This window comes from Xenopus laevis, chromosome 3S (genome assembly GCF_017654675.1).
Source record: "Xenopus laevis strain J_2021 chromosome 3S, Xenopus_laevis_v10.1, whole genome shotgun sequence".
Lineage (NCBI taxonomy): Eukaryota > Metazoa > Chordata > Amphibia > Anura > Pipidae > Xenopus > Xenopus laevis.
In genome coordinates this window covers 85,344,277-85,359,098 of record NC_054376.1, presented here as the reverse complement: position 1 = coordinate 85,359,098, position 14,822 = coordinate 85,344,277, and the positions used below count along the sequence as shown (strand labels likewise).

Here is a 14,822-nt window from a genome sequence, read left to right as displayed (position 1 = left end):
AGGATGCCACATCCTGAATGGAATTAATTGGGCTGGATAGTTTTGTGTCATCTGCAAACACTGATACATTACTTACAACACCCTCCCCTAAGTCATTAATGAACAAGTTAAATAAAAGTGGACCCAATACTGAGCCCTGGGGGACCCCACTAAGAACCTTACTCCAAGTAGAGAATGAACAACCACCCTCTGTACCTAATCCTGTAGCCAGTTTCCTATCCATGTGCGAACGACTTCATTAAGCCCAACAGACCTTAGTTTAGAAAGCAGTTGTTTGTGAGGCATGGTATCAAACATTTTGGCAAAATTTCAAATAGATCACATCTACTGCCCTCTCTCTGTTCAGCATCTTACTTATCTCATCATAAAAAGCAATCAGATTTGTCTGACATGACATATCCTTCATAAAGCCATAACAAGCCTTCAAATAACTTGCCCACCGCAGAGGTAGTGTGAAAGGTTTGAGAATGCAGGCATAACATCATCTCAGTCTGGATGGGGATCTGCACCAAAAAAAACTTTATAATAAAAGCCCTTTTCAAATTAAACATGAAAAAATAAGCACAAAACAAACAACTCTTGTCCATTTCAAGAACAATGATCCATTTATATTTTTATAGGCAAAGTGTAAGTACAAATGCAGTGCCGTACCAGAATGTGTGCCCATTGTTCTATTACTGTTGATTCTATACTTTGCAAGGCATAATCAATCATGTATTTGCCTGTCATAGAAGTTTTCTACAGCTAGGCACTTGGTATCTTTAGAGAACTGACATATGAGGTAACAGGAGAATGGGGAAATGCCTACATTGACAGTTCTCATGGATGTTTGGACTTTTTGGGACCTACACTTATGATGCTGTCCATACAATATCCCCATGTTATGGGGTAGAGAAGGGAAAAAGAAAAGCAGTGCACTTTTTTCTTGATGAACGGTGGTTGGAGACACTAAAGGTGGTGCTGGATTACTCTACCAGAGCTTGAAGAACTTGCATGAATACTTGAAGCAAATAGCAGAAAAAAGCTGAAACCATAACTGCAGAATAAGGGAAAACACCTCACATATACTGAAACCATAATGCGGGGGTCCACAGAGCTTTGCAATGTTAAATGCACATAAAGATTATTAGCAAAATTATCCGACCCAGGAAAAAAGGTCAAGGTGTAATAACATCTGCACATGTAGAGCGACTACTTTGGACAAAAAACGCCCAAAATCTCTCTACCCAGTTCAGCAAGAGATATTATTGTGAGACTTCATTTGTTCCATGTAGGAAAACATACTGCTTGCAACAATAAGATCTGCAAGTGAACAAATATAAACAACAGCATACCAAGGGAATGGTAACTTCAGCCGAAGACCTAACAGAATTGTGACTATCTCTATAGCTTTGTCATCTCATCTTATAAAATACGCTACTTTACATTACTAGTCAGAAGGCTGATATTTTTTAGACTCAACTAGCTTTCCATCTCTCTAGGACATCTGGTCTTAAAAGGTTGTTTAGCAGCCCAGAAGGACCATATTTTTAACTATTTATTATATAGTACCTGGATAGATTATGTTTCAAAATATATGTACAAATTTGTGTATCCAAATGATGCAACATGATTTAATGTGGGTGCTACATCTGAGCATTGTTTCCAACTTAAAATGGAACATCCATGAATGTGAACTGTGAATTGTATAAAACATACAACATATTCACTCTCATCTTCCACACACAAAAGTAAATATACAAACTATTCTTTACAAACAAAAACTAAAATAAAACAGAACTTAAAAAGCTTAATAAAAAGTTATCCATTGGTATCACAACATTGTCAAATTTGACAGTAGGTAGCAGGTGTTTTTCTTGGAATGCAGTGTTCTTCTTCCGCCATGCAAAACGATTTTTGTTATGACCAAATAACTCAATTTTTGTCTCATCTGTCTAAAGCAGTTTGTTCCAAAATGACTGTGGCTTGTCTAAATGAGCTTTTGCATACAACAAGCAGCTTTGTTTGTGGTGTGAGTGCAGAAAGGGCTTCTTTTCTCATCACCCTGCCATACAGATGTTCTTTGTGCAAATTGTGCTGAATTGTAGAACGATGTACAGATACACAATCTGCAGCAAGATGTTCTTGCAGGTCTTTGAAGGTTATCTTTTGGGTTGTCTGTAAACATTTTCACAATCCTTCACATATGCCGCTCCTGTATTTTTCTTGGCCTGCCAAGGGTTTTACAGCAACTGTGCCTGTGGCCTTCCATTTCCTGATTACATTCCTTACAGTTGAAACTGACAGTTTAAACTTCTGAGATACCCTTCAGTAGCCTTCCCCTGAACCATGATACTGAACAAGCTTTAAGCTTTGTTTTCAGATCTTTTGAGAGTTGCTCTGAGGAGAGTCAAACAGAAGCACAACTTGCAATTGGCCACCTTAAATACCTTTTCTCATGATTGGACACATCTGCCTATGAAGTTCAAGGCTTAACGGGCTAATCCAACCAATTTGGTGCTGCCAGTAATAAGTATTTAGCAGTTACATGCATTCAAATTAGCAAAATTACAGGGGTACCCAATTTTTTTGCATAGCCATCTTTTCACATTTGATTTAATTACATACAACTGAATACTGTTTCACTAAAAATCATTGTTCAGAAAACACCCCAGTACTCAGATGTTTCTGGAAAATGAAAGACATACCACTGTTATGTTTTTTGTTGATAGTGGAGTAAATTATTATGCAGGCTGAGAGGGGTTCCTAAACTTTTTCACATGACTGTAAAATATTGTTTATTTCTGATGTTTATGGTCCTCTAAAGGAAAACTATACCCCCCCCCAACCAATGTAGGGCTCTATAAAAAGATATTACATAAAACAGCTCATATGTAAAACCATGCTTCATGTAAACAAACCATTTTCATAATAATATACTTTTCTAGTAGTAGGTGCCATTGGGTAATCATAAATATAAAATTGCCATTTTAAAAAATAAGGGCCGCCCCCTGGGATTGTACGATTTACTGTGCACACAAACATACCAAACTATACTTGTTAGGTCACATGAGCCAATTAACAGACAGAGTTGTGTCTTTTGCTTCAATGCTTCTTCCTGTTACAGTTAGAGTTGTAGTATTTCTGGTCAGGTGATCTCTGAAGCAGCACACAGACCATCATGAAATGGTGGTTCAAGGCAAGATATGTAAACGTGCAATATTTACTTAAATATATATTCCAGTTTGGTAAGATTCATTTTGGGGGTATAATTTTCCTTTAAGACACTGCCCACCCAGGAGCATTTAGTCATCACATCTTACAGAAACTTGTTTGGAACTGCCAATGTTTATGCAGACAGTGTCCCTTCAAGGGTTAAGCAACCCATCCTACCCATTTCCTACTAAATGTTTTGCATTCTATTTACTGCTCCCCAGTGTACTGTTTACACAGATACATAATAAATAAACACTAATAAACCCGTGCAGTTCCCAAGCCCATGGCCAAGTAAGGGACAACCAGTGTCACAAAAGCAAACAATTTTCCCACAACATGCTTCCAAAATATCGGTTAGTGTACACTTTCCAAAATAAAGTTATCTATTCACTGGCGACTTTACCATTTGCTTGTAGTAAAAAAATGTATTTTAGTTTCTATTGCCTGTAGTTGTTCAACAACAGGCTCCAGACATCCTACATTTTCTATTTGGAATCTCCCTGTACTGATGAACACAAACTTTGGCTGGGAATTCTAAGGGGGTTATATAATAAAAGGTGCCACAGGTCTAGTTAATTATAGCAGCTAAAAAGCACTTTGGAACTTTGAGTGGACCCAAACATTCCCAGAGGTGTCAGAGTTTTTTTTTTAACCAAATTCTCCTTCACTCTAGTTGGTACCATGAAATAGGGTCTCAAACGTACCTGAAGTGGATAAATATCACCAAAACTACATGGGGATAGTTCACACCTCTGCAGTTGGACCAATACATCCTTAATTATTTCTATAAGTGACACAGAAATCACATGTACGTTGTATTCTAGGCAATGTATCACATCTTTATTTGGAGACCACACATCTTGGACGGAATCAAACAACATGAATAACTAATCTGATTTTGAGTAAATCCTGTGGAGTGGAATAAGCCTAATTAACATATTTTACCTGACAACAGAAGGGGCAATGTCTGCCTAATTACTGAATTTCTAAATTAATTGTAATGGCACGCAAGTATTTGAAATCGACACAGGAATGTTAGCAATCCAAACAGCTGCTGCTTCCCTTCCATTTCAATCGACTATGGCAGACCCTGCAGCTGTTGGTCAACAAATCACTCAAGAAGAGGCAAATCCTAGTTCCTTTTTAACTAGATGCCGTGTCTGTTACAGTATGTACTATTTTGATTAGCCTTTCTGATACTTCACCAAGCACTGTTTCTTCTGTAACCACTGCTTTCATATCTGTGCAGTTTTTGTTTTAAAGTATATGTCCCTTTAATTAGTGACACGTAAAGTTATTTATGGTTCTGTATTAACATAAGATGAATGTGTTTCTAATGCCAAGACATATTTTAGTAACAGTTGAGATACATAATCTATACATTTATATACAGTCATATGAAAAAGTTTGGGAACCCATCTTTTCTTCTTTGGAGTTTTGTTTATCATTGGCTGAGCTTTCAAAGTAGCAACTTCCTTTTAATATATAACATGTCTTATGGAAACCGTAGTATTTCAGCAGTGATTTTCAGCACAGTGATCCTTGTGCAGGGAGCAGCCAATAAATGACTCACCTTATGTGGCTAAAATACTTTGAGACTTTGTTCCCCCTATATAACTGCCATGATTCTGTTGTCTTGAAAGAAATAAAAAGAAATGGTAGGTGTTATGTTGCCGATCAATACTGTTATTGCTTTATCTGTCATCTATATCTGCTATATTGCACAAAAACTGAACAAAACCATTAAGCCTTCAACAACTTTATTGAAATTTATATAAATAATCATGCACAATTTAAATGTAAACGGAAGTGAACTTAAAGTGCAGACAAACCTGTTACCTCCATCATGCAGAAGGATAACCTTATACATAAAACAAAAATCAAAGCAGCTTAAAATACCAGGATATAAGACAGAGATGTCCGGCTTGCCTACCTCCAGACACTGAACTATAGCTCTCACCATACTGTAACAGGCTTTGGCTATCATGGGATACTAGGAGTTGTAGTTCTAAAGATGCCGGAGGGGGCAGGACAGACATCTCAACACATCAGCTTTAATACACTGCTAGAAAGCAACACCATATCTCATTTCTCCTGGTCAAATGCATTTATTTATATTCTTAATGCCAATGTATAAATAAAATAATTTACCAAAATGTGCACTCACAGAGTGGACTTCTTATTTACAATACACAATTTAAAACCTATTGTATTTTATTACACTAGTTCAAGTGAAGATCATCATATGTCTTTCTTTAAACAAAGGGACAGGAAAGAAACTCTTCAGGTAGTCGATATGTAAAGCATGTCCCAAAATGTTCCTGTTAAAGGCAGTATACAAAACAACAGTACATTCTTCAAACATAATCACAGGGTTAAAGCAGCAAAATGAACAAGTTGGTTTTGCAAAATGTTTGATGGTTCTGATATTTTTTTTTTTGGCATCCTGGACCCTTGAATGCAGTTAGCCAACATAAAATGAAAGGCTTGTATGCGATATACACATTACAAGTTCTGATGCTTGAACATGCAAATGCTGGTTGTCCTATTTCATAGCAATATATTCTTTGAGATGAGTTGTAAGGCCATGGTGACTTATAAAGAGGAGCACACACTGAAAGGAATTCCACAGACCTAACTTGCAGAAAAGTCAAACATTTAAAGAGGGGGGAAGAAAAATCAAAGTGAAATAAAATAACATCATTTGAGATTAATCCGCAGTAATTGTCACTGACACAGAGTGTCATTTTATAAACATTACATTTACAGTGGTGTCGGGAGAGAGCGATGCGCCGACCAACTCAGTTATTCAATATTCATAAAATTTACAACACAAAATTGACTTACAGAAGTTCATATGTATGCACCAATTTTAATAAATATAACAGGAAGTCAACAAGGGACATTTACATTCATTTGCAACTTGCTCTGACACAGCATCATGAAGGCCAAATGAAATATGCATCGTTAAGTAGAATCACCAAGACAATCAAACCAATATCACCAAAAGGCTAAAACACCTTTGCTATTTTCCTCAATATCATTTATACAGCTGTTTAGTAGTTTGCACTGATTCCAGAGATGTTTTAACATTAACCTTGGCTCACTGATCCAGCTTTTCTAGGTCTGCGAAAAGAAAAAACAAAACAAAACAATACTCGTCAAAAATGTCTTAAATGTCATTTGCCAAAGCAGATTTTCTAACTGCCAGCCTGCCCTGGCAAGTTATAAAGCAATAGTCCTACATTTTCCTACAAGTGATCCCATTCCTATATAATGAACCTAAAATGCATTCCCTCCTATAAAAAGCAAACCTCTGAGCAATAAAGGTTACACTATAGGCCATTTAAGAGCATGAGACAACTAAGTCAGTAAAAGCAAATGAATTAAAATCAGAAAAATGAGTTAGTCTGTGGCTACGTATATTTATATATATGTATATTTAGCATGGGGTTACCAAGATGAACTAACTAGAAATATTCTTAAAAGTTTCCATAGCACCACCCTTGTCGAGAATTGTGCAAAAAAAAAGTGCAAAATAAATAAATAAAACATTAAAAAAAAAAAAAAAGAATACAAACCCCAAATAATTATACATTCTATCATTTGAAATACCACTTTTGAGGCCAACCCCTCTCCCACCCTCCCCATTTTTGGCAGGCATTTCACCAAAGTGTCATTTCTCAGTTGTACTTATGGCATCACAGGTCCTTGCTAGTTAGTGTGCATACAATTTTCATTCTCTATGTCGTTTTCATCTTCATTCGATTCTTCGTCACTCTCTTGCGGGGCTCCCGTGGCAGCAGAAGCACCTTGCTTAACTTCTTTGTCCAGGGGGAATAAACATGTTCCAGTGATAGTATCTTGCCTTTGATAGAAGAGCACATATGCTGCTTTTGACTGTCAAGAAGAAGAGAGACAACATGAACAGCTGCAAAAATAACAGAAATACACAGCATAAAGGAAAAGAAGGGAAGGAAAAGTGGAGAGAGTCCTTTCATCATTTTTAGCAAGTGAATTATACAAAGAATTGTCATTGGCATCCAACTGATGATAAAATGGAAATCATGGAGCTGAAGAGGGTACAGACATGGGCAATGATATAATAAAATAAGAAATGGAAAGTAAGTTTAATTTTGGATGCTAAGCCATTATACATTTGGATTATGTATACTGCAGAAGAATGATCATTATGTAGAAATCTATACAAGGCCCATTAAATAGAAAGGGTATCTAAACGCAAAAATTGGATTGATGCAGAGTGATCTGCTGAACACCTTTTCATTTTATAGTACACTTTCTATTTTTAGTGCTTTCTGAAATTTAAACAATTTTAAACCGGGCTTTTGGTTCAATCGCGCTCTTTTAAAGTCAGAGACCTTTACTGACTGTCCACTTCCTGTATAGTTCATTAACCAGAGAGTTTTCGACTGACAGTGAGAGAGCAATTGAACCAAAAGCTTGGTATCAGCAGTCAAGAACAGCTAATATCCCAGAAAACCACTAACAATAGAACATTTATGCAAACTGCAAACATGAGGATGAGAGTAAGTTTATATCATTTATTTATTTGGTTTTAGATCCCAAAATTAAATTATAGGTCTTGGCATACAAGGGCAGTCCTTCAAGTAGAATGGTAATTAAGTTATTGCTGTGAGATATTTTTTGTTAATTTACAGAGAGCCAAGTTACTGCACTCTTGGAGACATTTGGCAGAGAAGCCTTATATTTTGGATTTAAAAAAAATATAAGGCTTCTCATAAATTTTAATTTGTTCATGTAGGGAGCAGTTGAGAGCCTTTTTTATTTCTTTGAAGAAAACTCTAGCTTCATTATAGGCCAGGTATCTTTAAGACTTGCAGACTACCGATATATAATACTTGCCACTATCTGTTCTTCGGATGCAGTTGAAACACTACTGTCATCAAAATAATACCATTTTCCATCATCTTTATTTTTAGCAAAAGCTGTATCTAAACAAAACAAAAAGAAGAAAGCTGTATAAAGAAATAATATTGTGTGGAGTACAAGTTATAACTGTTGGGTAAGGCTGGATTGATGATTTAGCTACAACAGACTCAATATATAGTTACATAGTTAAATCTGGTTGAAAAAAGTCCATTTAGTTAAACCCCTCCAAATGAAACCCAGCATCCAAACATACACACACTAACCCCTCCATACCCTCACATAAACTATACATACTCATACACTAACTATACATTTTAGTATCACAATAGCCTTGGATATTATGCTTGTCCAAGAAATCATCCAAGCCACTATTAAAGGCGTTTATTGGCCTTCACAACATCACCCGGCAGTGCATTCCACAACCTCACTGTGACAAACCATCTATGGTGGATAAAAGGTCCCCTGCTATTTGTCTATAATGTCCTCTAATGCACTTGTAAAGTGGAATCATGTCCCCTGTCAAGTGTATTTTCCAGAGAAAACAACCCCAACCTTGACAGTCTACCCTTATAATTTAAGTCTTCCATCCCTTGCATTTATATTATTTTTGCCAAAGTACATAATCTTGCATTTATCAACATTGAACCTCATTTTCCAGTTTGCTGCCCAGTTTTCCAATTTAGTCAAATCACTCTGCAAAGTGGCAGCATCCTGCATGGAACCTATAGTTCTGCACAATTTAGTATCATCTGCAAAAATAGAAACAGTACTTTCAATGCCAACCTCCAGGTCATTAATAAACAATTTGAAAAGCAAAGGACCAAGTACAGAGCCCTGCGGTACTCCACTAACAACACTGGTCCAATTAGAAAATGTTCCATTTACCACCACTCTTTGTAATCTATAATTTAGCCAGTTCTCTACCCAGGTACAAATACTATGTTCCAGGCCAACATTCCATAATTTAACTAGTAACATTACTTAATTATATCTTCAGTTAGTATTAGCTGGTTTTCTTGTAAAAAATATAAGAGATATAACAAATCTCATTTCTTAAGAGTGTATTGGTGACTGCAGAGGCAATAACTTAGCTTCAGTCATTCAAGTTACATAGTTAACTTGGGTTGAAAAAAGACAAAGTCCATCAAGTTCAACCCCTCCAAATGATGCTGAGTTTTCATTTGGAGGGGTTGAACTTGATGGACTTTGTCTTTTTTCAACCCAATTTAACTATGTAACTATGTAAGTCCAGTTTATACTTTACATTGTACTCTTCTAGTAGGTCTAACTCAAAAGAAGATTTCACTGCTGCCTCTCATACAGAATTAAGTGCACACACACTGCTGAAGAAGGTCTCAGAGAATTTGAGGAACCAAGTCCTAGATGAGAACCACAAAGACAGATGGAAAAGAAACAAGACAGACTGTAGGGATAGGTAAATATATTACAAAAGTTAGTAGCTTTAAGATGCACAGCAAATAACTACAAAACATGTAGGTAGTGTTATGTGGTTATGTCCAAAAACCGTGGCACGAACCACGGTGGAAAAACATGTGTGTCCATAGCCTTAGTGTGTAATACAAAATATAATTTAGGAATACAGTTTTACAAAATACATGTCAACTGAGAATCTTAATATGCGTCATACCCCATCAAACAGTTAACTGGTGCTGCCTTCAAATTGTCATTTTGTGTTGCCAGAAGAATCAAGTAAAGCAAAAAGTAAAAGCTGTTAATATGCTGTCACGCAAAAGAGTTTCTCATCAAGACTGGGCCTCAGGGTCTTTTTTGAGCCACAATATAATAGACATAGAGAAGAGAGATAGCTAGCTGCTGCTAGCAATACAGGTAGGATTACAGCTTTACTTGAAGTCATGTATAGCAAAAAAATTAATTCGCCACAATCTTCTATTCCCTGAATTTATTAGGCAGACCCTAACATAAATCTAATAAATGCTGAATTGACATTGGAATGCTTCCATTACTGATCTGTTAATATATCATAATTAAAGGACATCTGATGATGTCACAATGATGTAATTTGTCTTATGTTTAAACACAGCTACACAACGAATAATTTATGTTAAATCAATATTAACACTATTATTATTATAATTATGTTAATGGCTCTAACCTGCTAAGGTTATACATTCTGAGGTGCAGACCTGATTGCTAGCACCATAAAATAATTGCTTCTGGTTAAGGTGGATGCAGAAAAGGTTAAACATTAAAATAATGCAATGCCACCCAGGTCTAAAACTTCTACTTGCCCTGGGTGACTTTTTAGGTGATAATTACAGGTCAGTGGTGACCTTTTTCATTGATGCCAATAGAAGAAGAACTGTGGCGTGTGATTGGACAATCACTACAAGCAAGAGTGTACAAATACACAGTATAATTTATAATTGTACAAGGATGGGTCCATCTTTGTAACCACAAGAAATGGCAAAGAGGGACTCACTGGGAAAGGTGACGTATAATCTTATAGAAGACTTCACAACTTAAATAGCACCTTTAGACCTCAAACATTTTCCTTTTGACTCTCTTTCTTTTGTTAAAGTACAGTTTCTCTAAAAATCCCCCTGAATCTAATCATTACACTAATAAGAAATCTCAGTGTCTTACTCAATGAACAGGACTAATTTTCAGAAAAGCAACATTTAGGGGCATGAGATGTTGCCCGTAGCAACCAATCAGTTTTCAACAGTCACCTAAAATTAATGAAAAAAACCAAATCTGACGGATGCTATAGGTAACATCACTGGTGATGTTTGTCTCCACTGTTAATGGATACGCCCCAAAGCGTGCGTGTATGTGGAAGCCTATGCAGGTGATTAAAAGGGAGTATCTAATTCAATATATATAGGCCTTCTGGTATTGGAAAATTGTACAACTATAATATAAAAATTAATTTGGGATGTTATTTAATAGCAACTGCACTAGAACTTCTGTGACCTTCTTCCCACTATTCACAGCAGTGAAATAAAAACACATTTCAGATTAAAGGGGCGTATGGTTTTCATGACAGTGATAATTGAATAAGCTGGCTTCCCGTGGTTTTCACTTCTAGTATTTTTAGTGAAATAAGATGAGTCGCTGATGCACATACTGTATATGTACCTTGCATTCATTTTAAGGCAAATTTAGATGAGGAACTTACAATGTCCGCCACCCATTCCTCCGTAGTGGTTTGACACAGCAATTAAATTATAACAGCAAGGACCCGCATTTGGATTAATAAGAAATTTGGACATATCAAGGTCACTGTTGAAAAGAAAAAAAATGTAAATGACAACAGATTCATAGTTAAAGTAAGGTAAGTGTGATGTCTTTTGGGACCAGTTATTTCAAAATACTTTGAAATCGTGTTAGCCCCTAGTTGTATAAATGTAGCATGTTTGCAATTGTATTTTTTTCTTAAATACCGCAAAATCTATTTCATTTCCAGCCACCATGAGTGACAGACTAAGCAAGACAAGGTCACACTGTAGCCTTTATAATTTCTTCAAAGCATGGACACCATATTTGGCATAGTTCCACCCAAACAGATAAGTCCGAAAATGTGTTGTATTTGTACATTGTAATTAAGCAGCAGTGTGTTTTGTGGGTTTGTCCATTTTACCTGTTTGTTCGTACTGTAACAATGTACTATGTATACTGTATGTCAGAGTGGCATATTTAGTAAAATGGGAATTTTCTTCTCATCTACCTCTGCCAAAGTTTACTCAATACATCAGGTATATTTAAAGGAGAAGGAAACCCCCTGGGCGGAAAAACTCTCCCCTGTGTTGCCCCCCCTCCTCCCCCCTGGCCTACCTGTCCCGCCGGGCAAATGCCCCTAAATTGTTACAAAAACCCTCCCCCCTCCCCTGTGTTGCCCCTGCGATCTTCTTCCTGCGTGACTTTTGGCGCATGCGCAGTAGGAGCATTTCACCGGTACGGATCTACTGCGCATGCGCCAAAAGTGACTTTTGGCGCATGCGCAGTAGATCCGTACCGGTAAAATGCTCCTACTGTGCATGCGCCAAAAACGCCGGTCAAAGCAGGAAGAAGAACGCTTGGGAGAAGATGGCGCCTGTGAACTCCGTGGACTGGACCTGCGCAGAGGGGTGAGTAACAAGTTAGGGGCATTTGCCTGGCGGGACAGGTAGGCCAGGGGGGAGGAGGGAGGGGGGCAACACAGGGGAGGGGGGAGGGTTTTTGCGCCCAGGAAATTTCCTTCTCCTTTAAACAATAAATGGGGGAATGTAATAAAAGTCGGTAATGGAAAAAATATCTGCAATACAAAAAAAGTTATGCCTCTGTGCGAAAAAATTTGCCTCTGTGTGACTTTAATATAGATTTTACGGAAACGGAAAATGTTCAGAGACCACTTCCGACAGTGAAAGCAGGTTTGAGCCAGTGCGCAGTGAATGTAATAAAACTTCTTTATGAAAAAGTTGTTATGTTTGCTCCAAAAGATTAAGACACCTTTAAGCACTTCTTAAAAGTGGGAAATACACAATTAAAATTTGCAATGTAATATAAGTTTAAGGAAGAGTATTACATTGCGAAATGAGACTTTTTATGCTTATTTGTGCTAACTGTTTTGCTTTTTGCGACTTTTATTACATTCCCCCAAAAGTGTTGCGATGAAAGGAGAACCAAATCCCTTATTCATAAAAACCCTTTCCCCCTACCCTACATAGTCCCCTCCCTGCTCCCCCCCATCCTAGGTGTAAACTCCAGTAATTGCTCCTAAGTCTTTACTTACTTCTCTTTGCAGATTCAGCACAGTGGAGCTCACAGGGGCCATCTTCAGCATTTCGGTAAGCCGAATCGGCGCATGCACAGTTGTAGCAATATTCCAGTCCCGAACAACTGCTAATGCGCTGAAAGTCATGGAAATAGCCGAAGGGAAGAAGACCCGAAGATTACCGAAGTGCCGGAAGATGGCGCTGTGAGCACTGCTCTGAATCTGCAAAGAGAGGTAAGTAAAGACTTAGGGGCAATTACCAGAGTTTACACCTAGACTGGGGGCAGTGGGGGGGGGGGGAAGGGGGTTGGTTTTGCTTTAAAGAACAGTTGGAGAGCCACAGGTTGGGCATCCTTGGTACTGGAAGTAAATAATGTCGGAAACCTCTAAGGAAACCTCTAAGGACCACTCTATTTACAAATAATATATGACAAGGAAACTGTGACTGTGTTTTTAAGCATCATGACAGATGTTGTCATTTTTGGATTTAAAGTTAGGCACCCCCCAGTGATTGTATTCACTTACCTAATACTGCAGGCTGGTGCTCCTGTTATCAGAAAACTGCACTAGGCTGGGATTCTTCTCAGCGAGCACCACTGAGCAATCCTCTTCTTCTGCATCTTCTTTTTTGTTAAAAATTTGGCTTTTCACTCTACTGTGCATACACACGCCACAGAAAGAAAGAAGAAGCAGGAAGAGGATCGATCCAAAGTGCTTGCGGAGAAGAACCCCAGGACAGTGCAGTTTTCCAGGAACAACAGTTGGTGGTATCAGGTAAGTGTATATATGTCACTGAATGAACACTTGAAACAGGGACATCTGGGACAGAAAAAGAAAATCAAGTTGTGTTTCACAACAACATAATTCCACATGAGAACCTTGTGCATACAGCACAAAAAAATGGTACTTTTCAGTCCTTCATAGAGAGGAACTCAAATAACTATTACATTTTGTACTTACCTTATAGGAAAATCAACCAGAGTGTCCAGTTTATCTCTCATGTATCTACTGTAAGAGAAACGTTTCAAATGTACCACAAGGACTGGGGGCAAGGACCAGAGATCTAATTTTTTGGTTGCTTGCTGATGTTCTTTGCAGTTAGGACAGTACCTTAATAAAACAATATACCTTAATTAATTTTAAGATAATTCAACCACTAATTTATTGTAAGAATCTGTTTAAATGAACAGTTCTAATAAAATAAAACCATTTGGGCACAAATATATATATTATATATGTTTAATTTCATATAAAAATCTACAATGTTCCCTCCAAAACATAAGCAAATTTGAGACCAGTATGTGAAAACACATAATTTAGTATTATTCAACATCCAGCCTCTATTACACAGAGATTTGTTTTAAACCACCACCAAAAAAAGATAATTTTTGTGTAGTTGGCCAAAAAGAGCGGAACAAGGTTTTTGTTAACCTCAGAATATTTTCTTATAATTAAAATTGGAAAAACACTGTATAAATAAAAATTACCTTTTGTTGTCAAGCCTCAAAAAGGTATACGTATTTAATATTAAATTCGTTTTTGTTTAATGAAGATGGTCTTACATTTAGGGGTGGCCATGCTACTTCATTTATTTAAAAAAATTGAATTTTAAGGAAAAACAAACTACAAGTGCCAATTAAGCCTATGCAAACATTTTAAATTGGCCTCTAAAAAAAAATGAATGGGATGGTAGTATTCCTCCAGTATTGGTGAGCTTACCATGGATCCTCAGCCCCCAATTTTTCCTTAGTCGTGAACAGTTCAATGCAATCTTTTAATTTCATAAATGCTTTTTTCTGTGGAATAAAATCCACACTTTCATGTTTTTCAAAATCCTATAAAAATTGCAATGCAAAGAACAATTAGAAAGGAAAGAAGAGGTACTAAATAATTTAGCAAAAAATGCACGAAAAGCAAGGTCAAGAAGTTCAAACTGTGAATCAGAACTCACTCACTCACAGACTCATTATACAGGTTTGGG

General features: G+C 37.0%; 1 protein-coding gene across 2 annotated transcripts in view; it reads right to left on the bottom strand.

Annotated features, from left to right (window-relative positions):
- Positions 1-4,938: 4,938 nt before the first annotated feature.
- usp15.S (ubiquitin specific peptidase 15 S homeolog) overlaps positions 4,939-14,822 on the bottom strand; it is a 51,141-nt gene continuing 41,257 nt past the window's right edge. For both annotated transcript variants that reach the window (XM_018255920.2, XM_018255922.2), the window contains 6 exons: positions 14,561-14,676; positions 13,802-13,951; positions 11,267-11,370; positions 8,080-8,168; positions 6,927-7,095; positions 4,939-6,321 (listed from right to left, as the gene is read on the bottom strand). In XM_018255920.2, the coding sequence (XP_018111409.1) occupies positions 6,299-6,321; positions 6,927-7,095; positions 8,080-8,168; positions 11,267-11,370; positions 13,802-13,951; positions 14,561-14,676 (651 nt within the window). In that variant the 3' untranslated portion in view covers positions 4,939-6,298. The remainder of the gene's footprint in view (positions 6,322-6,926; positions 7,096-8,079; positions 8,169-11,266; positions 11,371-13,801; positions 13,952-14,560; positions 14,677-14,822) is intronic.